Genomic DNA, 26,515 nt, shown 5'->3' with positions numbered 1-26,515 from the left:
TATTTGGATAAGTGAGAGGAAACCAAGTACACTTGAGGAACAAGATATAACACTACCCTCTCTACACATTAAATCAACACAAAGCATGTACACCCAGAACATAGGGTCATGTGCCTGAACTATAACGTGTGAATGCAGAGACTGCTCATACACGCATGATGAGATAATGCTTGTTGCTGTTTTGACTTGTTTGCCTTTACCTCTCTGTTTGTATGCCTGTAACCTGTTGGCCTTGTAAAAATCCCCATCCATTTTATATAACCCTGGTTTTACTTAAGGGGCCTGGATGCATTTGGAATCTAACAACATAGCTCTAACGCAATACTCACATTCTCACGTTCTCCTACAGCTGAACATTATAGAAGGCTTTCTCTTGATGGTATTGGACTCAGTGAGCACCAAGGGTCACCTTTCCTACTTAGTCAGTCAAAGGAAGAAGGACACGTGTGTCCGTATGGAAACTGAACAGTCCACATAGAGTAAGATGTTCCAGTAGCAGTGAACGGCAACTTGTGACTATAAATCAAATGAGGCATTTGAGCTTCATGTGTGGAATTTAAGTGGAAATGTTTTGTCACAAAAAATGTTAAAACACCCATTGTATCCACAGACCAGGGGCGTCATTTATAAAACTGTGCGTAGGACTGGTGTAAAAAGGTTGCGTACGTACGAAAGCCAGAACCTTTACGCACATATATATTCTGATTTATAACACAGCAGTTCCATGCTTTTTTCCCTTCATAAATTTTGGCACGTGAGCGAGCATCTTGTCCCCTCCTACAACGCCCATAGTTGCCCATAAATGGTCAGTGATAGTTGCCCCTAATTAATATTAAACTATACTGACGACAAATGAAAGCAAATCCTGACAGAAAGGCTAAAAAAAGATATTTCAACAAGTACTAAGAGAACAAAACGCAGTTCGCCATCTAACCAGTTCGTGCAAATAGTGCAAAAGCCATGAATGTATGGACAGTGCATGGTGGGACAGAATACGGTATTACAATGAGTATAAGTAAATGAATATAAAGTCAGTATAATGTGTGCACTCCAGGGAACTCTTCATATATAATACGTGAGAGGTAATATTTCAATTTATTTTGCACAATGCTAGCAATTTTAAAGCGTTTCTGAAGTTTCATCCTTCTGCCATTGGAGTCGCAGTTGCTCATTTTTCAGTTTATGTGCGTATGCATGGATCAGAGTGTGCGTGGAGGACCGCACAGTTTCACGCTTTATATAAATCTGAAAATGTTCAGTTTAACAGTTTTTCTGTGTAGGAGGGCTAATTTACACGCGTGTGTGTAAGTAGCAGATTCCCATTGTAAAGACTATGGTCATTTGACCCCTGAGGCTCTTATAGTAGGTAAAATAGGCACGGCTGTTCTAGTGTTAAATTAAATTTGACTTATCCAAGAAGAGCAAGTCATTAGACTGTGAAATCACAGGATAAGTTGTGTGTGTGTGTGTGTGTGCTTGCATGTGTGCATTTCGTACATACATGCATCTGTCCGTCCTCTGTCATGGTTTACACGCTAAGCCATTGTGTCTTTTTGTTTATACTAATATCCTTGGTGCTTTCAGGGCGAACTTGGATTCCTAGGACCCCAGGGGGAGCCAGGACTCCCAGGGCTACCAGGAACAAAGGTGGGTGCTTACTCATGCATGTCATTCAAATGTGTGGGTCCTCAATTATGCATACACTGGCACTCATGGTCTCGACTCTAGATCTAAAATCCTGAAAAAGTGTAGGAGATAGATGTGGTTCCCAGGAAGAATCGGTTGTATGACCAGCCCTAACCCCACCCATCAGAGGGAACAACACAAAACTGACCCTGATGAATTTATAGGGGCAACTTCATCCTACTTAAAGGGGCAATCTGTAATTGGTACATTGGACTAGGAAATGAATTGTATATAGCCATTGATTCTTGAAGGACATAACCTATAAATGCCACATGATCTTAGTTAAACAGTTTTACCCAAAATATGAGCTTGTTTTACTACATTGTTTGTAAAACAATGCAACTGTAGACAGACACTGTGTAGCTTAAAAACGTGGATAAAACTATAATGTTGATCTCATGGATGGCCAGTCTTTTTGTGCATAGCTCTGTGAAAGCTCTGGTTGCATTTCTCCATTCCCATTCCTCGACTGTATACCAAAAAAAGTAAAAGGGAGCCCACGTTGTTGTGGTTTGCACCTTTAATGTTAGCGCGAGAGGGGATGAGAAATTGAGCATTTTAGCAAATTGTCCCACACTGCCCTCTAGCGTCTCTGTAGTTTAATTCACCTTGGTTAGGATGAAGTTGCCCTTACATGCTGAACTAAGGTCAGTTTTGCATTTGTCCCTCTTAAGGGTAAGTTAATTTGGAGTGAGAGTATGCAAATTTAAGATCTGTACTTAGTATGGGCAACTCAGCTTCCATCACAAATTGTTGTCATATTCTGACAGCAAAGTGCAAGCTGTGTGTTGTTGACTCATATTTGCATTCATATTTATACATAACCATGGAAACCAGAGGGCTGGCCAACCACTCCTAACTGATGAGAATTAGTGATGCAAGTATCACAATTCTAAAGACTTTCTCCTCACAAATGTGTCATGTTGACGTCATGCCGGCTGGAGGTTACACCCCATGGGTAAAGAGGGTCCCTTGTTTTTGAAGACTCTTTCTTCTCTCCACAGGGCGAGAGAGGGGACTTTGGGCCACCAGGCAAGGGCGAGCGGGGTCAGATTGGCCCGGCTGGACAGAAGGTCAGTGCTGTGGTTTACCAGAGGGGGATGAAGGGTCGTGGTAACTGTGGGTTGGAGGCGTGAAGGGGTTGGTTCCATCTGGAACATGATAAAGAGAGCATTCAGTGATATGATTTGAGAAGTAACACTCCAGAAGTACACTCCACATGTTGATACCAAGTCTACAAACACCAACGTTTTTAGGCCATCCAACATCTTTGTGGATCGTTGGTATTTGTTGCCATCTAGTGGTTTTTTCCCTACATGATAGATTAATCAAGCCTCTTCATGAGTGATAGCTTGAATTGACAAAAAGATCACTTGTGCCCTTTCTTTGGACAAAGATACTAATTGTCACGGTGAACATTTGAATGAGGGAATAATGAGGGAACTCTATAACTCTGTCCCCCAGAGCCCAAACAGTGGGTCTTAACCAAAGTAAGGCAGATATATGAGTTTGCCATTGTTTACACATCAGTTACCATACAGGTGTTTTTTGCCTCATGTCTCATCAGATGTTCATTGCTTTCTGGTTATGGCGCATCTTTTAAAATACATTGTGATCTGGTGTGGCTTGCCATGATGCACTTTATGAATAGTAATTCCAATATGGGCAGACATGTAGCAGATACTCTACATCAGGGGTGCTCACACTTTTTGGAACCAAGATCTACTTTTCAAGTAGCCAGTCTGCCAAGATCTACCAGTCTAGTTTCAACATCGCAAACGTACATGCACGTACTACAAACACACACACACACACACACACACACACACACACACACACACACACACACACAGTTCCCAGCCTGCATAGTAAACTCACAATACACTTTCCCTCTCTCTGTCACACAGCCACAGGAGAAGACCATCACAAACCCTCCCTCTTTGCTATTCTCGCTCACACACATTCACACACACACACACACACACACACACACACACACACACACACACACACACACACACACACACATTTGCCAGTCTGCATAGGGAGCCATAGCACAAACCCTCCCTCTCTCTCCCCCTCTCTCTCCCTCTCTCTCTCTCACTCTCTTACACACACACACACACACACACACACACACACACACACACACACACACACACACACACACACACACACACACACACACACACACACACACACACTCACTTTCTCTCACTCACACACTGACAGCCAGTCTGCAGTACCATAGCCAACTACTGATCCAACAAACAGAAAAGTAAACCAGATACAAAACAGGTAGTTCCCTAGTTTGAAAGGAGGAAATACATGCATTTCTAATCTCTACCTTAGTGGGAGACCTGGCACTGGGAGGATGCAGCTAGTTTCTAGTAGTCAGGGCTGTAGGAGCTGGTTGCAAGGTGTCATCAGCCACTGTGGATCTGTCATCGAAAAGGCAATCTGCAGCCTCGAGAAACTTTTTTCACAATTTCGCCGTCTTTGAATGACTTCTTGTGTTTAACAAGAACGTGACTGACGCGATAAGAAGCTATCGTTGCAGCCGTACGTTTTCGCTCTTTTGCCACATTTCCCTTCTTCGAAATAGCCATCGTAGGTTTGCAGATCAGACAGACGCATTTCCAATATCACATCGTGTAAAAAAGTCCTCCTCCCATTCTGGATGGAAGTTATACGTTATTGGTTTCTTACTTGGTCCAGCTTCCCCACTCATTTGTATAGCCTTTATTTAGTATTATATAGTAAATAGTAGAAATTGGAAGGCTAACTAGGTAATTAGTCTCGCCGGTATTTTGTATTTTGTAGTTGGTGCTGTTGACTGCGCATGCGTGGTGAACCGCGTGTTAGGTGTAGGTGAAAAGATCAGATCTCAGACTGGCTTACCTGTACGTCAATCAAGTGGCAAAAGCCATAGTGAGGATGGATGATAGGCGAACTTTTTTTTTCGTTTTCGTTTTTTTTTCCCCCCCGTTTTGTTCAATGCCATGCGATCTACCCATACTACCAATACGTCGACCGACGTATTGGGCACCCCTGCTCTACATAAACATACATTGCATACATATAGTATACATATAGTATTATACTATACATGTGTCTGAAAGGTGTCTGTTTATCTAATGATGGGCTCCTGTGGTGGCTTACTTGTCCATTCTTGTGTGTCTATCCCTCTCTCGATTTCTCTTTTCTGACCATGTATTTTCTTGCCATTGCCAGGGAGGCGGGGGAGAATCAGGGAATCCTGGCCCTAAGGGTTCAAAGGTCAGTGCATCTAATGTGTATCTAATTCCTCTACTATCTCATATGCACTGAGTCAATGTCAATGTCAATGTTGGGGAAAATTGACTTGGGTTGAGTTCTTGTACTTCAATCAATGCATGAGTAGGGTTCCTCCACCTCACAATCTTGTCATCCTTTCTCAGGGGGAGTATGGAGACCAAGGAAACTTGGGAGCCATGGGACCAAGGGTGAGTCTTCAATACTCCTTGACAGAACAGGCAAAACAACCGTGTTTATGCCAAAGACAATGGCAAAGCAATTGTTATTTAATGGAAACGCTGCGCTTGCAATCGGTTCATTATCCAGGGCACTGTCTGCTCAATACCAGCAGGGGGCAGTGTATAAGTACATTAAGTACTACCACACTTCCTGATCCAGCTTTGACTGATGGAACTGTCATAGGTTGAGCAAAGTGCCTGAGGGTGATGTGTGAGTAGTGGGTGTCTCTATAGGCATAGCTCTAGACTCAAATACATACCTACATCAATACATAAGCATACAGTCTAGTCTGTCTGTTACCTGTATGCACATGAGCCAGAATGAAAAGCGCAATCGCAGACAATTATGAATGTTCATCAGTGGAAGCTGATGGAGGTAGAATGTGTTTGACACCATTCCTCATTCCATCCCATGCATTACAATGATTCCACCAGCCTCCCCTGATGTTCACTCAAAGATGCACCATACTGTAGTGCTAATTGTAATAATATGGTACTGTAGCTTGAGACCTTTACTTTTCAGATTCAGAAGTACATGTTATTGTCACCCTGATACAGGGCCCCCCTGGGCAGAAAGGTGACCAAGGAGCGACGGAAATCATCGACTACAATGGAAACATCCAAGAAGCTTTACAGGTCAGAAACACTGTGAAACTGATGTTTACATGAACATGATTGTCTAGTAGAATTGTCTACCTTCTGTTCAATCTCTGCTTTAAACAACTTTTGATATTTGTCACACGGGCTGGTCATTTGGGCCCCAAGTCGGCAACCAATTAAAATATTCAGACTTTTATTTTGAAACACGGTAATACATTTCAACGTTGTTGAAAATTACAACACAAACTCGCTAGTCAAGCCAAAATACTGCAATGCAATGGATTCGGTGAGTAATCCCCACTGCTACCTAGTTAACTAACACTACTTTACATTGTTAGCAGGCTCACAAAACAAGCTGTGTTAGCTGATTAGCGAGTGTGTCATTGATTTTCAACAATGCTGAAATATAGTTTATATTTTTCGAAAGAAAAGTCTGAACATTAAATCGGATACCGACTTGCGGACCAATTGACCAGACCATGTCACATTTCTTTGACAGTGCTATGGATCCAACAAATATACATGTCTGCATGTAACCACAGCCAGCATACTGTAGAAATGGTTCTTACATTAGAATCAACATACACAGTATCTAGTTACTGTACTTTGGTGCTTGAGTCCAAATATGAATACAAAGCAATATATGATACTATGTCCTCTTTGAAGCAGAAGTGACAAAGTCTAATCTTGATAAATCAGATTGGAGCAACTACTTGTTTACCTAGTTGGCCATCACCCATCTGAGTGTACGGTTCATCTGCTTGCAGTTGGGATGTTAGGCTAGCATTGTTAGAATACTGTGGGAGGACAAACAAAAAGCATACTGACGCATAGGTTTGTTTGGTGCATAACCCGTAATTATCTTATCTCTCGTCGGCTTCCTTGGACATCTACAGAAGATTACCACTATTACAGTAACGGTAAATCACCCCTATTCTGTCTGTGTATGTACTGTGATGATTGCTGCACCTTTGACCTAGCATGGACCCAACTCCAACCTCGCCCCACCCTGCTCCATGTACAGTTCCTTGCCCTAACAAATAATTACCCACACATTGTTGCTTAACTCTGGCTGACGACATTGAGTTGTAAATGATGTGTTTATGAGGTCTGTGCTTCTGTGAGGTTGAGTCAGCCTATCCAACTGGGGTGTGGTCTCTTAAGAGTAAGAAGTAAGTATATTGAAGTGTGAAGTAACAAGTACGGTACTTCCAATGGACCTATCGCTAAGCCACGCCCCCTTTGAAAACTCTGACAAACAAACAACGCTTCACTGACAGTGACTGACTGACCGACCATGACTGAATGACATTCAATTACTTACAATGGCGGGAGTTGGACATTTTCAGATTTCTGATTTACCACTGCAAGTAATGTTTTTTAAAGATGACAAGAATATTAGTCTAGAAGCTTTTCACCATCAGATATCTGCGAGTTGTTTATCCGAGTTTTCTGCCTGTAGTGACTTTTGCTGTGATATGATTGGACAATTTCTATTTTGGGGCGTGGCTTAGCGATAGGTCCATTGTACATACAGTATCACATCTTGGGGTCATAGAAGGACAGTGGACCCAGTAAGCAGCAAATTATTCCAATGTCCAACTCTTACGCCTAAAACTCACCTTACCTTACCTTACCTGTGCGTGGAGGAAACTTTTGCTGGACTTTTTACAGCATCGTCCTCACTGGCCACGTGTTTGCTGCGTCTACCTCAGCGGCGCGTGTCTCAAATAGCGGGTTTTCTGTTCTGTTTTCAGAGGTGTGCTTATCGAGAACTATCTAATTTACATTAGAATGGGAACATTACATATAGGCGCAAGTTCAGTCTGTGGTGAATTAGAAGTGCTGTGAGCTGCTACAGTCAGCCCTATCTTTGTATATTGAGTTTGCCTTTGATAATGGCCATCAATAATATAATGTTTAATTTCACTTAATTATACATTGCTCTGGGTTCGGTCTGCTGTCATCCGTCCTTAATGAGCGATTAGAAAAGTGAAACCAAGCAGAACGCAGTCGCGTGCACACACACACACACAGACACACACACACAGACACACACACACACACACACACACACACACACACCAGGGTTTCCGTTAACCGGTAATTACCGGTCTTTGTCCGGTAAAATGTGTTGAAGTCCGACAAATTGAAAACTCGTCGGACAAAATGTCCGGTGAAAATAATTCCCTCTAAGCACAATTTGAATACAATTCGCTAAAGTTCACATTCTGATTCCTTCTATTTTAAAAAAGACGAATATATAGGCTATGTATTTCTTTTATTATGATATGATTTGACACCGGCATGATGATGACTCCTAATGTGTAGGCTGGAGATGCGAAACAGCAGTTGTTTCCGGTGTGCGCTATAACTCGTGCACAATCGAGTCGAGGCAGAGAGGAGGATAGCGATGTTTCTCTCTGTGATTATGCAAGCCTTTTCTGAAAGGGATGAGAACCCGATTGTTTCAGCTTCTCCCAGGGAGAAAGTGGTAGAGTTACCATCCTCCCCGAGTCCTACCATACCATCCGCTGACAGCCTATCTCTGCCTGTAACCGGCGAGCGATTGCGTGTTGCTCAAGTAGCTGATCAGTCATTAAACAAATGTTTTTTACATGCAGCTAGTGAGGAATCTGAAATAGGGGGCAACGTAGTTTATTTCCTTAACGATGGGATATTAATGCGTAAATGGTCTCCTCCTAATGCAAATGGTTGTGAGTGGAATACTGTAAAACAAGTGGTTGTGCCTGTGGGTTATAGACAACAGGTGTTATCTGTAGCACATGAGAGCCAGTGGTCAGGACATTTAGGTATAACTAAAACTTATCAGCTGATATTGAAACATTTCTTTTGGCCCGGACTGAAGGCGGATGTTGCCAAGCACTGCCGCTGTTGCCATACTTGTCAGATGGCGGGTAAGCCTAATCAATCCATTCCACCCGCACCATTGCATCCCATTCCTGCTATAGGGGAGCCATTTGAACGTGTAATAATTGATTGTGTTGGACCTTTGCCTAGGACTAAAAGTGGAAGTCAGTATTTGCTCACTATTATGTGCGCTGCTACTCGTTTTCCCGAAGCTGTTCCGTTGCGTAACATATCAGCCAGCTCAGTGGTGAAAGCTTTAACAACGTTTTTTTCCACATTCGGTCTTCCTCTTGTTATACAATCTGACCAGGGCACTAACTTTCAGTCTAAGCTTTTCAAACAATTGTTTCTCAATAAACAGTTCTCCTCATTGTCATACTCCCGAGTCCGATTAAGTATGATTTGACAGGCAGCTAAACTAAATGCCTTCCCAACCAGCGAGACCTGGGGGGTATTCCATCAACGTCGCTAAAGGAAAATCTAGGCTTATTTTGACAAGTCTCGCCAGATCTATCAAGATATGCCTGGATCTTTTTAAGAGTCTCGCGAGACTTAACGAAATAAGCCTAGATTTTCCTTTAGCGACGTTGATGGAACACCCCCCTGGTTATAGAAATAACGTTGTTTTATTGATTAAAAAAGGGTAAAACTGGAAAGAGAAAATAGAAAACTCACATTAATCCCAAACAATTTAACAAACTTCAGTTAACGTAATGTGGAGTCCGTTCATTGATCGATGCTGTCTGTTCAGTTCCCAGTGAGGCGCCCGTTCAGCGCTGGACATAATGGCATAGCGCGCATGCGAATCATGTTATATTATTATATATTATATAGCTCGCATCTAATCGTATCGGATGAGAAATAGACATTAAATGGCATATATAGGCCGCTACACAACAGTAATCACCGCGACAAACAGCTATATTAGATTTTGGGGGAAAAAATATGATTTCAAAAAAAAAAAAAAAATTATATTTTAATATGATGACCGGAATATATCACGTTTGTCCGGTAAATCGAAATCTTCCCGGACACGATGTCCGGCGGCAATTTTTTCTAACGGAAACCCTGACACACACACACACACACACATACAGACACACACACACAGACACACACAGACACACACACACAGACACACACACACACACACACACACACACACACACACACACACACACAACACACACTGAGACAGAGATATGCAGAGAGAAAGAGAGAGAAAGATGGGAGGGTAGAGGAAGATAACATTATATGTTCATGCTAGAAGAACGCACCAAGATGACAGTACACAGAAACGAGTAGGCTACCTCGTCTTTGAAAGTCCAATTTCACAGTTAAGTTTTTAGGTTCATTAAAATCTCCCCCTCAAACTGATTTGATGTACAGCACGCAGGTTTGTTAGTTGTGCACTCTACCTCTCTTTCTCCTCGCTGTCCCTATTTCCCTCTCTTTCACCTCTGTCTCTTAACCACTTTCATTATCTTAATTAAGATATCACTGGGGGGATAATGACTACCGTTCTTTGATACGGAGCTGCCACCAGTCCTATCATTGTAAATTGAGTTTGCCTTGATAATGGCCATCGATAATAAGATAAGAATGTTTCATTTCATTATGAATTGTTCTGGCTTCAGTCTCTGCTGTCATCCGTCCTTAATGAGCGATTAGAAAAGTGAAACCAAGCAGAACGCAGTCGCACGCACACACACACGCACGCACACACACACACACACACACACACACACACACACACACACACACACACACACACACACACACATGTCATTTCACACGACACAATATTGCCGTGGCAAGAGAGAGGGAGAAATCACTGGAAAAATACTGCCCTTCACCTGATGTTCTTTTAACTTATTAACATAATTAATTATAGTCTACGTGGGGTTGCTGCTTTGAAACAGATATCGGAAGTGTTGATTTAAAAATATATATATATATATATTTACAGATGTAGACATTGAAACTGTAGTCTATGTTGCTGGTAGATCATTTTCACGTCGGCCTCGCGCTGAAAAACACGCGCTGAATAGGCGAGCCTTCTACTCTCTAGCGAGCGAGCAGCAGCAGTCAGCGTGAGGCGCGCGTGAGAGTGCCTCTCACGCAGCCAGTGGGGCTGCTACAACCTGTTAGAAGGGCCGCCTAAATGAGACTCACACGCGCCGCGCAGGTAAGGTAAGGTTGACGCAGCCGGTGTCATTTGGGCCTTACAACGTGCACTAGTGCAGAACATCATATGGCATCTGTCATAGTTGTGTACGTTATCTGGAATGTAGGTTTCTATACTTTTTTTTTATCAACAGATGAATGTGTACATTGTGGTAATAATGAAGAGTAACTATTACTAGTACTAGAGATCACTATTATTACCACTTTTTCAACACTGCATGCAACATGCAGGGTCAATTGCAAGGAACTTGAGGCCTTTGATTTCATCTCCAGCTGTTTTAAATTAAATGTATTTGAAATATATAACCATTCCTGAATAAAGTTTGTGGTCACTAATCCCATAGAAAGTAGGCCTGCATTTAAGAAGAAGCTGGAGACAATTTTAAGCCAAAAAAAAAGCGGCCCTATCATCTACATCATCTATGCCTTTGTCACCTTGGTGTTGGTATTATTGTGATTGTTTTGTCCGTCATTATTGTTGTGCCATGTGGATATGTAATGGTTGTTCCATCGTGTGATTCCTAACATCTGTACGCACGTTTGTGTCTACATATATCAGGTCGCTGTCAATTCAGTTAATTGAAGAGATTAATTGGAATTCAGTTAATGAACATTCTTTATTTTACGTTCATTGATACAATTTCAATTCACCACTTGAATTACCACCAGCATTATGAGTCCCAGTGTGTGTGCAGAATGATGGTAAAGACAGTAGAATGTCTCTGTTTCTGTTTATCTAGGGTCCACCAGGGCCTGCTGGACCATTAGGACCACAGGGTATTAAGGTAATCAATCATTTAATATAAACTCATTATAAACTCCTCAAAAAAAGTTTGGAAACGTTATTTCGGTCGAATATTCCTCCCCTTTAATAATACCAATTGGTATTGTATTTTATATCGTTGGAAAGCCTGATTAGTCACCTTTACAACGAGGTACAACTTGTAAGGATCATGCATTTGTGGAATGAGCAACACAGCTAAAAGTGTGGGTAGGGGGATTTTGATTTTTGGGGGGCCGCTACCCACACAGTTAGCTGTGTTGCTCATTCCACGAATGCATTATCCTTACAAGGGCCGTGGAGTGAATTGGGATTGGGCCCTTGTGTTGGCAGTTCTTAAACTGCACAGCATTTCTTTGGATTTCAGGGGGATCAAGGCATGCCTGGCCTCCCTGGACTGGATGGTGAGAGGGTAGGTTGACCCAAAATGTCCTCTCTCTTACACTCATGTAATCCTAATTTAATATTTGCATGCAAATCAGAATTTTGGGCAAATCACATGTTGATGTCAATGGGTACATTTTGATAGTCCTCCTGGTTTCTCTACCTCTGCCTAGGGATACAAAGGTTCCAAAGGAGACACAGGAATTTCTGGCATGTCTGGAGACAAAGGAACCATCGGTTTACCTGGATTACCTGTAAGAGTCCAACCACTAAACCTAAAGCATCGCCAATAAGTATTTATACTGGCAGCTACCTGGTCACCAATAGCATGATTTATCCTACCGCATCTTTGACACCAATCGCTTCAGACTTATTGTGTACAACAATATCATATATACAGTATATATGAGATGTGTAGAGGCCTTGGGTGCATTGTTGAACCATATTAATATTCTGTTTCCCAGGGTGTCAACGGACTAAAGGGGGATAAGGGAGATTCAGGTCTTCCTGGTCCTCAGGGACCGTCGGTAAGTGACATGAATAAATATCACCCTTTAGAATCATACAAACCCAAAGGTTTGTGAAAGGATCCACGGAACTACACTAAGGCTAGAATTGTTGTGGGGTAGGGGGGTAAGTGGGGGGGTAACTAGAACTAGCTAATCCACGTCAGTGAATGTAACACAGCTAGCTGACACACATACCAATGTTACTGTATGACATGATTCGGCTATCTTTCTTTTTTGTACAGATCATTGGCTCCCCAGGAGCACTCGGGCCCCACGGCCCCCCAGGCCCCATGGTGAGTAGCCCCCTCCTCAACACTAGAACAACACCTGGTGACGTTAGAATTATAAGGTTCTATCTCCGTTTAGAATGATAAGGTTCTATCTCCGTTTAGGGCAGTTCAGAGATATTGAGCGTCAACGTTTTTACATTCCATTATGTTTTGTGAGATGGAACCTTTGTATTTTAGGAATTACAAACTAAAAAAGGTCAACATTAAAAAAAATAACACCACACAGGCATTACATTTTTTTTTTTTTTTTTTACCTTTATTTAACCAGGCAAACATGTAAGAACAAATTATTATTTGCAAATGCAGCCTGACCAAAAAGCAATGGCTCTTTGGGGGGGGGATGGGAAGCTAGAAATAAAACAAGGTTAAGTAATACAATAAACAATAAAACAATAAAACAATAAAACAATAAAACACTGGCAAATACAGATGCATTAAAATACTAACAGTCAGAGAGAGGGGAGAGAGACGGAGGAGGTAGGGGTGAGGAAGAGCGGAGGTGAGGGATAGCGGGGGTAGTGGAGCAGTGGTACTTAAAATGAGGCAGTGATGGGTTATGGGATGGGTGAGAGACGGTGATCAACAGGTGCATTGATCGACTATGGTTCGCTGCAGGATTTGTTTGAAAGCAGTGAGTGAGGTGAGGGTGGTGAGTTTGAGGGTGTTTTGTAAGGTGTTCCAGTCGTGTGCTGCAGCGAACCGGAAAGCGCTGCGCCCGACTACGGTACGGGCTTTGGGGATGGTGAGTCGGACAAGATCACTGGATCTTAGAACGATGACGGGGCGGTGAGAGAGGTGCAGAAGGGATGAGAGGTAGAAAGGTGTTTTGCAAAGTATGGATTAATAAACACCTAATGGATCAGATTATGTAAAAAACTCAATTTTGACCAAAAATGGAGATAGAACCTTATAATTCTAACGTCACAACCTATTACCACATTTTATAAACTACAGCAAATGTATGCATCAGGGGCTATCAGGCATAACGTCCATACAATGTAAATGTACATCAACATCATGGACATTGAGACAATGGTTGGCTATTGGGATCAACTAGTACATTTTAGAATATTTGTTTGGGTGTTTCAGTTGACGCTGTACTGATGTTACAAATATTAAGTAACATGAAACAATAGGCAATGAAATATATAATAAAACACCCCTGGTTGTGTTGACGTTGAGGTCATTATATTTACCTCAATATATGTCATAGTGCTTTCAGAGGAAACGATCGGTCCTCTCACGTTTCGGTGTATTATGTTCTGTCTGGGTAATTCCAACACTTCCTACTCATAAAGTATGTTTAAGGAGCATTTCCCCCCGTGTCCAAAGCATCACTCAGCAGAACATCTAGTCTCCAACCTTACACTGGCAGGGTCAGGGGTCCACTCTGGAACAGTATGGGTTATCGGTGTGTAGGGACTTCCAACAACATCCTCACTGTACACCTGTCACTTGTGTGTTTATTAAGCAATGTAGGCCAATTTGTCTTCACTGTATTATTCCGGGTCAGTGTTTGCCCACATTGACCTACTTAGATAAAACAACAGACGTACAGTAAAACTCTGGTTGTTAAGGGTCCACTGATCAGATCATATCAGTCCCATAGCTTCCTCTAAGACAGTTTCTATAGACTGCTGTTTGAAATCTGTGTCTCCCTTGTCAATAAGCTGATAGGTCAAGTGAATGTGTACAGTGAGAAAACTGAGTTTTTCCTTGAATCTGTTTTTTGCAGGGTCCCCATGGATTCTCTGGACCAAAGGTAAAGGAGAAACTAAAGAGACAGCTTGCGTTTACTTCAATAATAATGCATGCCCACAAGTAACATGCACCTTGATTCAGTAGATTAATGTAAACCGTGACCTAATTACCATGACCAATGATACCTTTCCTTGTAACATGCTGCAAACTCCAATGTGAGGTCTAGACTCCCTACTTGGAGTAGGTTTGTGGAGCTCTTACACCTTTAAGTTTTTGAGGAGCAGTTGATAAATTGGAAAAGGTGTCATAGTGTTGAGGTGGAACAAAAGCCTGTACTACTCTCCATAACCAGGGTTGGTGACAACTATTCTTAGGCAATTGAACTTGAACATCAGTAGCCTATACTGTATGTCTTCCAAATTGTACGGTAATGTAGCACTCTACCCCCCTTGTCCCTAAGCCAGTCTCTTCCCCTCTTGCCCCTAGGGAGAGGCTGGGTTGCATGGTGTGAAAGGAGTGCGTGGGGAGCCTGGCCACAAGGGGGACAGAGGACCCCTGGGCCTCCCCGTAAGTACAGTACCACACACAGCCGGGCATCGTGCGTTCTCACCGCACCAACCCCTGTCCTTCCATCTTACACCCCTCAAACCCCTCTCCTCTGCTTTCAGCCCTCTGGTCTGCTGTCCTCCTGCTCTTAAGTGTCCATTCCTGCACAACATAGCTTGTGTATGTTTGTGTTGTCTGTCTGTCTGTCTGTCTACTTCTCATGTGTCTGTCTCTCTCTCTTCGCCTGCCCTTGCTGCAAGCTTTTCAACCTCCCCTTGTCATTTTGTTGTTGTATTTCTTTTCTCCTCACCTGTCCCAATAACGCCAATAATGTCTGTGTTCACTGTGTTCATCTTGTACTAATCCCACCTTGTTCATGTCACTCATACCTCCATAACCGCGCAGGGAGCCTCCGGCTTGGACGGCAAGCTCGGAATTAGGGTGAGTGTCATGTGACCCAGCTCCACCTCTCGACCCCCCCCCCCCCTCCTCCCACCTCCCTTCCTCCCATCACAATCTCCTCTTTGCCCTGGAGCTCATTGTTGACATCTTCGATCTGCTGAATGAGTATTGTCTACAACCTTCTTTACTCATGAAGAGATTGTGCGCCCAGTTTGAATACGGTATATCGGATATTATTATATTATAATCTTATTTGGAAGTCAACAGCTTCGACCTGCCTTTCACTCCGGACATCGAAAGTTCAAAAGTCCAGCAGGATGACAGCAGGAACAAGACAGTGACTCGTGAAAAAGTAGTGTCAGCAGGCATTCCATGGCTCTTGTATGTCTGTCTATGGGTGGTACCATTAACACGGCATTAACGCTCACTCATACATTAACAATGTGACTGTCTTCAGTGTTATTATTAGAATCGTCTCTTGTGGTCAATGCATGAGAACTAGCAGCAGTGCTGTGTATAGGACCTGTGTGCATAATATTGTGGGTTTGTGGACGGGCGAGTCAATCAATCAAATGAGTTACTGTACTGGTGTCATTCCATATGCCCTTCATATGAAAATGTTCATGTCCTGTTAAACATGGCAGCTGACATTGTAGTTCACCTCCCCACTCAGGAAAGGTTGTGGTGGGCAGTGATCAACATGACGTTATATAGGGATAGGGTCTGACCAAAATATTCTTCAAAGTAGTCTTAAGGCCAATGCACACGGCGTGCGATTTTGTCGCACGACAACATTCAATTCTCAATTCACACCAATGAATGAATGAATGTGAATTGAGAATCGAATGTTGTTGTGCGACAATATCGCATCGCACGCCGTGTGCATTGTCTCATTCAAAACAATGGAATCGAATGCGGCGGAGCGACAAAATCGCACGGCGTGTGCATTGGGCTTTAAATAGGGATCCTCCTAACCCTATCCTCTACCTCTCTGCAGGGTATGGACGGGCCTCTTGGACCTTCCGGTCCAGCCGGGCCAAAGGGAGACAGAGTAAGTATATAAACCTAATCCTCATCCTATCCCTTATACTGTAGCGTGGATGAGCCTTATTTAAAATGCAATAGATTAACAGTGACAACACGTAGCTTGTGTAAAGATATCAAAGGGTGAGAGGTTTACCTGCTTAAATTGTTGACAGGTGTGCCATATGCATGTGTAATAAAGATATTCTCAATAGTTCAGTCCGACAACCACCTTCAGTTCAGGATATGTGCTAAAAGTGTTGAGATGCTGTTTTATAAGAAAATGAAAATGAACATAGTATTTGCCCCTAATTGGAGATGTGTATATCTCATTATCTACTACCTCAGCCAATGTGTTAATGTGTAGATTGTCTGTGCATGATAGTGTAACACCTGTTTGTGTCTGTGTCAGGGTGAGAGAGGAGCAGCAGGTGAACTTGGGCCAAGGGGACCTTATGGACTTCCTGTAAGTGCAAATACCACAACATTATCCAATAGAACATGACATATAACAAACCAGCAATATGTATATGAATTACACACAAGGCCTGTTATTTACTTACATAGACTTAACATTTTGGAATACACACTAGCAACGTAAACAGTGATTTTAGTTTCATTTGTAATTCCTATAAGGTTAATATAGGTTTGGACGTTATATGAATCTGTCCCATTACTTTTGGTGACTTGAAATAGGGGGACTATGTATAAAAAGTGTTGTCATTTCTAAATGGGTTAACACATATGAGATTTGAAATCCAAACGTTTGGAGTATAGAGCAACATGAAGAACTGCTTCATTGTCCCGTTACTGACAAAGGGCACTGTATATCTTCGGGGCATCTTCGAGGAAAAGACTCATCCTTGTTTTCTTTGTTTTTTTTCCAGGGAGCTATTGGAACACCTGGCCTGGATGTGAGTGAAGCTGTTTTGTTGTTCACCATCAAAACTGTGATATCTATCTACCCTGTAATATCCCAAACTCTCCTTCATCTGTTCTTCAAGAGGAAGAACATGACAATGCACTCTTTTACAACGTAAAGAGTGTATGTTACAACGTATACTGTATTTTATCACAAATATATAGTATGTAAATGGCAGCAGTCTCCCCCTCTTGTCTGACTTCTCACAATCCCTCCATAGTGCGCACCCCTTTGATTTCTCTCTGTCTTCTCCTCTACTTCTCTCTGTTCGTCTCCCAGCTTTATACTGAAAAGAGGTGAAACATTGACAGAGAAGGAACTGATGTTTCTCCCAGGCCTGTTCCTAGATCGTTCTCAGATACACTCCTAGGCCAAGTGTAATGAACTGGAGTTGTATTTTTACAGGGGTTGCCAGGCTTAAGGGGAGAGAAAGGCGACCTGGGGGAAAGAGGAGAAAAGGTAGATGTAGATTTGCTGCCTCAGGGAATGACTATCATCCCCATAACGTTACAGAGAAGCACTGGTGTCAATGGACAATGAGTGAGAAGGGACTATGTCGTCTTGCATAGCGGATTCCCCTTTATCAACTACAAAGCTCAATAACACTTTGATTGAATGGGGTGCACATATGACAGTTATGATTGTCTTCTAGAGGACGCAGCTGACATACTATCATTGGGTTTTATGTAAATGAAGTGTCCGAGCACATTGCTGATACTTTTATAGGGATATCGTGTTGTTTCCTTGTGCTTTGTAGTTTTGAGGGTCATATGCGCTCACTGTACCCATCAACCAGGGTGTTAAAGTGAGTCTGATTGGATCACTACCCTAGACATATGCACATTTGCTCTGCATCTAAATTCCATTCTCAATTCTCTCAATTTCCTTTTTTCTTTTACTTTTGTTCTCCACCATTGAATATTTTGCCTCATCTCATTCATCAAAATCATTTGAATCAAATGATTTGATGTTTTAGTTTAATTTCTTAGTAAACAGGTATATATATATATTTACAACATATATATATTTATATATAATTTAAATATTTATATATTTATTTATATGTTTAGGTGTATATACAGTATACTGATAGTGAGATATCTAAAGTAAATGACAAAAAGTAAATTGAGATTTAGTCCATTGACAACAGGCAGTTGTAACTCACCTTTGCATTGTTTTCTACAGTTTCCATGCATGTGCATTACCCTTCTAACATCCCACTTTGCGTTCTCTAGTCTAGTCTGTCGTTGAGTGTGCGTGCAGAGCCTGGCCAGTTAACAAGGCTTATAACACTGAGTGTGTGTGTGTGTGTGTATGTGTGTGTGTGTGTGTGTTTGTGTGTGTGTGTGTGTGTGTGTGTGTGTTTAGTGTTTAGCTGAATGCTCAATTTGTCTCAGCTTTAATGCACTTCTTCTGTCTGTGTACACGATATCTAGCAAATACAAGGAGTAAGATAACATGCATCTTCAATATTTTCACCATTGAACTACCCCCTTAATTTTTTAATATCCCCCACTTTTATCCTCCACGTTTCTGAGATGCATTCTGAAACCATATATTTCACAGTTTATACTTGCCTAAGTCTATGTTTATTCACAGCTGTCAAAGCCGCGCTTGCTTTCTGGTTATTCTAACATGTGTACCTCAATGACTTGCAACAGGGTTGGGGCTTATTCTGGTTTGACGAGTTACATTCAGGAAATTAACTGATGAATCTTAAATATTGTCAATTCATTTCCAGACAAGATTGAGATGAAACGGAACTGTAAATTGTCAGAAGGGATACCGTTTTGACTGTTTCTTGTTGTATTGGTGGGGTGGCGGTGTTTCCCTGCTCCTCCTTCTCTTCCCCTGTGCCCTCTAAGTCCCTCGTGACCAAACCTTTACCATTTCCTCCTCCTCTCCTAAGAAATGCTCTAGACCTCCTATTCCCGATCCTCTCCTCCGGTACCTCTCCCTATCTAACATTGATATGTATGTCCTCCCTCCTTCTGTGGGCAATAGCCTCCCCTTTAATCTCTCCCCTTTAATGATGCTGTCGTCCCTTAATGTTCTGATCCAACGATTGCGACCATTGTGGACAGTTTAAGTGTGTTCCTTCTTCTTTTTTCTAAATAGAAGATAAATATGCATAATTTTAAAAAAGGAACACAGAAGAACCACAAATAGTTGTTCTCGTTGGGTTCAGAGAATATTCACCCTTCGTCATAATGTGAGAAAACAATGATCAGTTATTGACCTGACCAAACCATTGTATCCACAGGGGGAGAAGGGAAAGAAGGGCAAAAAAGGGCCCAAGGGGGAGAAAGGAGAACAGGGTGCCCCTGGATTAGATGCACCCTGCCCATTGGTATGTCCCAGCTAAGTTGGAAATCGCCTCCTAGCGATGTAAGGCAGCGGTAACAGCCCAAACAGGGAGAAGCCCCCTTCTGGCTAACCTGGCACCTACCAGCCCTGAGAAAGTCAACCATGTATACCTAAAGACACCAACTGTAATTTTCATTTCCAGCCAAAGTGCTGCCCTTGTACTTTTTTGCCATGAAGGGCCAATGTTACAGCCACTGTAATTCAGAGGTAACCACCCTTAGAACCAAGATGAAATTACACACTGTGCCTTAAATGTCTTTATAAAAGGCTACATCTAACCAATCATACTGCCCTTGTAGAGTCCTATTTGGCTGTCTCAAAGTAAATCAAGACAAGAAAATGAATGGGCTGACTGGTTGGTGTCAGGAGGTCACAAGGCAGCTCCTCTCTCCCCTTCTGTTGTGTACTCCTAGCCAAGGGGGACGCACAGGGTAGCGCCATCCACCTCTCTCCCAGTAACACTCCCAGGTCATCTTTACGAACAGGGTTTCCGGGGCTTTAAGGGTGAAAAGGGGGAGCCAGGGCAGCCTGGTCTGGACGGGCTGGATGCCCCGTGCCAATTGGTACAGTATTTCTCTTTTCCTCTACCTCTCCCATGCATGCCTCTGACCATTGACCTCTACTCTCCGCCCTCTGCTGAATGAAACCGAGCAGCCATTTTGGATCACCCTCGCATGGCTTCAAGCATGAGGATCAGTTCCACCCACTCCACCCTCTCAAGTCACCGAATGACATCAGATCAGATGCTAAATCACCTCCACATTTACATGTTGATTGTCACATCCATGTATATCACATAAGACACGCCACAACACATCCCTTCCTGACTAAAACTCTCAGTGCAAGCAGCCCTTCTTAGATACACATCCTATTGTTGATTGGAGAAGCACACTATTAATAATGGCCGTGAAAAGTATCTCTTAGTATCCTTCCTTGAGATGTATCCTTCTAATTGAATTCCTCTCCCCTTAATTCAGGGGTGCTTTTATAGAAACAACCTTTCCCCTTTAATTGGACTGTCGGCTCACAAAGTTCCCTTTAACTCGTGCTGTCCCTGAACTGACTTTAACAATCTTCAGATATGGTCTAAGATCCTTCAGTGCCCCCTCTTTACTGACCAGTATCTATGTGGTGACAGCATGCACCCATGGACTTTGTTAACCCCTCTGTACCCTACCTCTATATTTGTACCAATTGGGGCCAGACCATGACCGAGGAGAGAAGATGTAAGATCAGTCATTGCCTCGGACCTACAGTACCATCCAATGCCAGCCACAACACATATTCACAGTTTTTTGGTTTTGATTGTGGGGAGAATCGTTATTTGTGTGTTTTTAGAGATGTTGGGGAATGCAGCAAAGCATGTAATTTATGATTGGCTGTGTGCAAAAGGTTGTCTAACATATCGTTTGTACAGCTTGTTGATTTTCTATTACAGTAGAAACATAGTACGGTATATAAATGACTGGATTAATTAATTACATGCACACATTGTTCAACATACAAGTTCAGTACACAAATTAGATTTTCATGAGTGTTGATGTGTTTGCTCCATGTTTGCATTTTCACATACATGAGAACTATGAACCCTGTGCAATTATGGCTCATTGATGATTTTAAACTTAAACTTATAATAAGTTATTGTTATACTAGACTTAAACTAACCCGGAATATTCTGATTTTGAAGAAGGCACCATACAATCATTGCATGATGAGGATCATTTTACTGTAGGTAACTTGCATATGATGATTACAAATCCATTGAAATATGGTACACAGGTATATTACTTGAATTCTATTTGCCATTACATCCTGATTGTGTCATTTAGAACCTCTGCTGTGGGTAAATTTAACATGTTTTCAAAATATTAGATCTGCTCATATGCACTGAATGTTAGATATGCATAGGTTAGCAAGCACAATGAGTTCATGTTGCCATACTGTACGGTATGTTTAATTCTGACTCCATGTAAACAAAAAGTGGTACATTTATTCATTCAGGTGTAGGAATCATTCACAGGCATGGCCTACCATCAGTTGAGATTGATATGGTTTCTAAGCTAATTCTTGTCACTATAATGTGTCACCAATGTCTTCCCCCGTCTTCCTTCTTCCTTACCAGGGCCCAGACGGACTACCAATGCCTGGATGTTGGCAGAAGGTAAGCATTATGTACTGTAAATCACAGGATAAAACACACTCACACAGACACAACACATTCTCGTCTGCAAATGTTTGTGCGGCTGAGAGCTTTATTCAGCATTGGCGTAATGTACCTATGCATGGGTTTTATATATAACTCTCACCTCAAAACAACTTGTGAGTGGTGTGTGAAATTCCTCACCTTGTCAGGTCTCGAAACTGTGTTAGTACCATGTCTCTCCCTTACATCATCTCTCTCTCTCTCTCTTTGTCTCTCTGTCTCTCTCTCTCTCTCTCTCTTTTCTTTTGTTTTTTGTTGCAGTGATCACTCTAACCCGAAAAGCATGGAGTTTGTAAATAATGCTTCTTTTTTGGTATTTATAGTTTTTTGAAATGGAAACATATAAAAGAAAAGAAATCTATGTGTACAATGAATGAAAAAAAAAGAGGAGCAAAGGGGTCCTGAAGTTTCACGCCATAGCTGCTTTTACTCACCTCGCCTTGTGGAAACTGTGTGTCACTCTCACATGTGCATCGTGGAGTTCAGATCCTTGGCCGGTCACAGAACTTGTCCCAGTCTTTGCATGGCCAGAAGGCTCTGGCTGAGAGTGGATTGTCATGGCCCGATCGGATTCACGGGGAGAAAGGAGAAAAAGCAGGTGGAGAAAGAGGAGGAGAAGGTGGAGGAGGAGGAGGCGTTGGAGGGATCCGTACGGGCTCTTAACACCACACGCTAGGTGTTTGTGTTCTCCATTCATTCATGCCATACTACTAGCTTAAAAGACTAAAAACTCCATCACAACAAAACAACCCCCTCCACCCAGCCCCAAAAGCATGAGGACTGTTCCAAAAATATATTTATATGTACTGGACATACATAATGTCATTGTTGTGTGGTAAACATGTTACGGCTTCTGCAAAATCACTAACTCGCTGTCAATCTCACACTCAAAAGAAAAGAAAATCCAGAGCTCTAAATTTGTGATTTTATTGTGTTCTTTTTTTTGTTTTGTTTTTAATCTTCCAAAGGGAGTCACTCCATGGCTGGTGGCTTGAAAAGAGTTGTTCTCCAGGAAGTAAAGATTGTTCGATGATTTTCTTTATTGTGGTGGGGTCTGCAGTGGGTCAGTAGCTGCAGGCATTCACTATTGCACTCGTATGGGTCCCAGGGCCCCCGTCCCCCTGCCTATTATGAGTGACACTTCCAACGGCCACTTGTCAGTAGAAAGAAGAGTTTGAGAAGCTCACTGCACTGTGCACAGCCAATCGGAAACGAGCTAGGCTTACAAGGACTTTGGAACGGATGGGCCTGCTTGGGATCCCTCGGAGCAGGGGATGGTCCATGGCAGGGAGTCGCCAATCATCTCTCCTGCCAATCGCTGGTCTCCATGGAGACCAAACAGAGCATCCACCTATCTCAATGGGTGGCACTACAAGGTCTACTGAGAGCATTATTGGAAATCTTGTCTTTTATTTGATGTTTTACTCTTGTTTTTATTTGTTATTGTTTATTGTATTCTGTATATAATAGCCTTTGGTGCCTAAAGCTTTTGTTATTCATTCCTTTATCAGAAATGTACAACTTGCTATCATTCTTTGAGTAATTGGAATGGTGTTTATTGCGGAATGGTAACCTCTGTCATGTAAATTGTCGCAGCATAAAACATCCATTGCGCACTGATGTTAATATGTTATGAGCATTAATATTACTTGGGTGTTGATATGGCATGTACATTATGGCTTCAACTGATCACACAGTATAGTCATCTCCTGTGTATAACACAAAGGGAATTGGGAGTTGAAGTAATTTTTGGGGTTATACAGCATCTGATTTTATATACACTTGAAGAAGCTCATCCTCTTTGCCAGCATTGAGATATCTTATGTTGTGATGAGTACGTGTCCGTTGCTGGGTCGTTGAGTGTGATATAGGAGAGTTACAATGTGCTTGCTTCACTGCATGGACAAAGTTCTTGGAGCTTGACATTTCAATGATTTAATGCACTGTTGATTTGCAGGATGATATCCATTAGTAACAATAAGCTTTTTACATTTTCAACTGGTCAATTAATATGCTTTCATTCGCAGGTGAATGTGAAGTTTGGTGTAATAAGTCCATTTTTACAAGAAAATTGTTGATATTGTCAAACGAGTCTCAACTGGATGTCAACACGATAAGACATATTCTCCCATTTGCTTTGTCAAACAACATGGAAGATGGCATAGATAGACAGACCGTGTATGTGTATGGCATTGACAGTATGGCATTGACAGACCCTAGAATTAATATACAGTATGTGTTCTTTTCAGTTGAATGGTCATGCTTCCATTTGTAACCCAGGTTCTGACTGATTGCCAGTTACATCACATTCCATAGCAATTGGAACAAAGAGAGGGCCTCAGCTCCCATTCATTGTTGTTTATCCATTTCATAACGTCATGGATGTCCTCAGCCAGAATACTGACATAGTCAATCTAAGTGTAATACTTAAACCATAGGGGTGGATCATACGTCACATTTTAGTGTATGGAACCGAATGTTGTTGGGTTTGAACATAATAGCTGATATTATGCAAATTGTAGTGTACTATATTTCATACAAGCACAATATAGATGTTTTGGTTTGAAACAGATTCGACCACTCCATCCCTACCCTAGCAATGTCATCCACCAACTAAATAGTTTATGCTTGTGAAGAAGTATTATAGGTCATCTGTTATGGTGTCGAATGGTGCTATAAGCTTTAGATGTTTGCAAAAGCTCCCGAGGGTATTCCCTATCCATGACAACCATAAGACAGAGGTGTCTTTCTAGTTGTTGTTTTTTTATGTAACAGTCAAAATCAGTTTGTGCATATACTTTTAAATTTGTCTCACTATTTTAAGTGGTACATTATTTATTTTTGTATTTTTCTTTTTTTTAAAGAAGGCATTTTGGTTTCTAACAGGCATTCCTTATCAAATGGGGGTAGCTTTCTACGGTCCTGACACCAGTTTCCTCAAGATGTCACACAGGTACACTACATGCAATGTGAAGGACGTTTGTCATCATAAGCAAATGGATGTGTTAACTAGAGGTCATCTTATTTTATGTCAAGTCCGTCCCAGGCCTTACATTGGCATGCATCTGCTCATACATTACATGTACTGTATTTCCAGCTCAACTGTCAAAAGCTACAATGCCTTCGGAAAGTATACAGACCCTTTCCCTTTTTCCACATTTTGTTGTGTTATAGACTCAATTTAAAATGGATTAAATTCAATGAATTTGCCGTCAATTCACACACCATACCCCAGAATGAGAACGTTTTTAGAGATTTCATTCAATGTATTAAAATTGAAAGACAGAAATACCTCATGTACATAAGTATTCAGACCCTTTGCTATGACACTCTTAAAAGTAGTTAACATGCTAAAATGTCATCAACAAATCACTCAATCAGTTGAATTGAGTCCATCTTAATGCAAGGATAATAGTACTTTTGGGATTCATATTTTTGTTTTTATAGGGTCTCTGATTTGCATAGGAATCAGTTACACACTGTGTGGACCAGGTTATCATTACAAACTGAGCAAATGGAGAGGAACAAAACTGCTCAGGAATGCGACCCTGAAGCCTGGGGGAAACACATCTACAAAGTTAAATAATGGAGAGGAAAAAGCACATCATCTCAGTCACTCTACACAATTGGCCTTTAACCAAGTGGCCAAAAATAATCCTGTGATGGAAAAGAATCTATCTCATATGCATAATTGTGTTTGCAACAATGAATTCAAGTGATACAGTAAAGAAAGTGACTGGAAATGTGCTTATTTGGTTTTACTAAAAAGCATTACATTTAGTGCAAATCCACCACATGCAATGCAGAGGGTCAGCAAAGGGTCTGAATACTTACCGTATGTACATGAGGTATTTCTGTATGTCGTACAGGCGTGTTTTTGCTTTCTCATTCTGGGGTATTGTGTGTGGATTGATGGCAAATTCGTTTAATTTAATCAATTTTAAATTGAGTCTATAACACAACAACATTTGAAAAAGTTAAGGGGTCTGAATACTTTCCAAGGCACTGTATGGGCTCAACTGAGTGGTCGTCCGCACCTGGCCAACAGAGTAAATAAGCATAAATATGATGATGATTATTATTGTTCTCTCTCTTTCTCTCTTTCTCTCTCTTTGCATTGAATGTAGTTTGTTATGTATAATGGATTATAAATGTGCAGTTTAAATATGTGCTCATTTGACAAAAAGTGCAATTTATACTTTGGTTGATGTGTGCAGCATCACAATGCAGCTAACAAACATTTATTATCAGATTTAGATTTTGTTTTATTTGTCCCCTCATTAAAAGTACCACTACACTGATAAAGAAAAGGGCACGCTTTGATTTGCAAGTCTTAAAGTTTGAGTTGTAAACTTGTAAATCCCTTTGAGGCTAGATTTGGCTTGATTTATTTGAGCCTCAATTGCTGTCCATAAATCTATCTTTTAGGCGTTTTACTGGCATTATAGAAAACTCATAATTTATCTCTGTTTCTCTCTGTATTTTATTTAGAATCTTTGTAACATATTTTTTACTTTTATGGTGCTGT

At 41.6% G+C, this 26,515-nt stretch overlaps 1 protein-coding gene across 1 annotated transcript in view; it reads left to right on the top strand.

Moving 5' to 3' along the window:
* The window catches only part of col25a1 (collagen type XXV alpha 1 chain), a gene marked incomplete at its 3' end in the record, with an annotated part of 165,243 nt that extends 142,261 nt beyond the window's left edge, over positions 1-22,982 (top strand). Inside the window, exons 17-37 of the mRNA XM_080543435.1 lie at positions 1,585-1,647; positions 2,691-2,759; positions 4,921-4,965; positions 5,127-5,171; positions 5,760-5,837; positions 6,698-6,721; positions 11,600-11,644; positions 12,008-12,052; positions 12,198-12,278; positions 12,489-12,551; positions 12,776-12,826; positions 14,559-14,585; positions 15,011-15,091; positions 15,476-15,511; positions 16,470-16,523; positions 16,908-16,961; positions 17,383-17,409; positions 17,823-17,876; positions 19,681-19,767; positions 21,907-21,945; positions 22,956-22,982. Coding sequence (XP_080399561.1) covers positions 1,585-1,647; positions 2,691-2,759; positions 4,921-4,965; positions 5,127-5,171; positions 5,760-5,837; positions 6,698-6,721; positions 11,600-11,644; positions 12,008-12,052; positions 12,198-12,278; positions 12,489-12,551; positions 12,776-12,826; positions 14,559-14,585; positions 15,011-15,091; positions 15,476-15,511; positions 16,470-16,523; positions 16,908-16,961; positions 17,383-17,409; positions 17,823-17,876; positions 19,681-19,767; positions 21,907-21,945; positions 22,956-22,982 — 1,095 coding nt within the window. The remainder of the gene's footprint in view (positions 1-1,584; positions 1,648-2,690; positions 2,760-4,920; positions 4,966-5,126; positions 5,172-5,759; positions 5,838-6,697; positions 6,722-11,599; positions 11,645-12,007; positions 12,053-12,197; positions 12,279-12,488; positions 12,552-12,775; positions 12,827-14,558; positions 14,586-15,010; positions 15,092-15,475; positions 15,512-16,469; positions 16,524-16,907; positions 16,962-17,382; positions 17,410-17,822; positions 17,877-19,680; positions 19,768-21,906; positions 21,946-22,955) is intronic.
* Between the last annotated feature and the right edge of the window lie 3,533 nt (positions 22,983-26,515).

This window comes from Nansenia antarctica (assembly GCF_963989245.1).
Source record: "Nansenia antarctica genome assembly, chromosome: 12".
NCBI lineage: Eukaryota > Metazoa > Chordata > Actinopteri > Argentiniformes > Microstomatidae > Nansenia > Nansenia antarctica.
The sequence above is the reverse complement of the archived record's forward strand: the minus strand, read 5'-3'. Positions and strand labels throughout refer to the sequence as shown.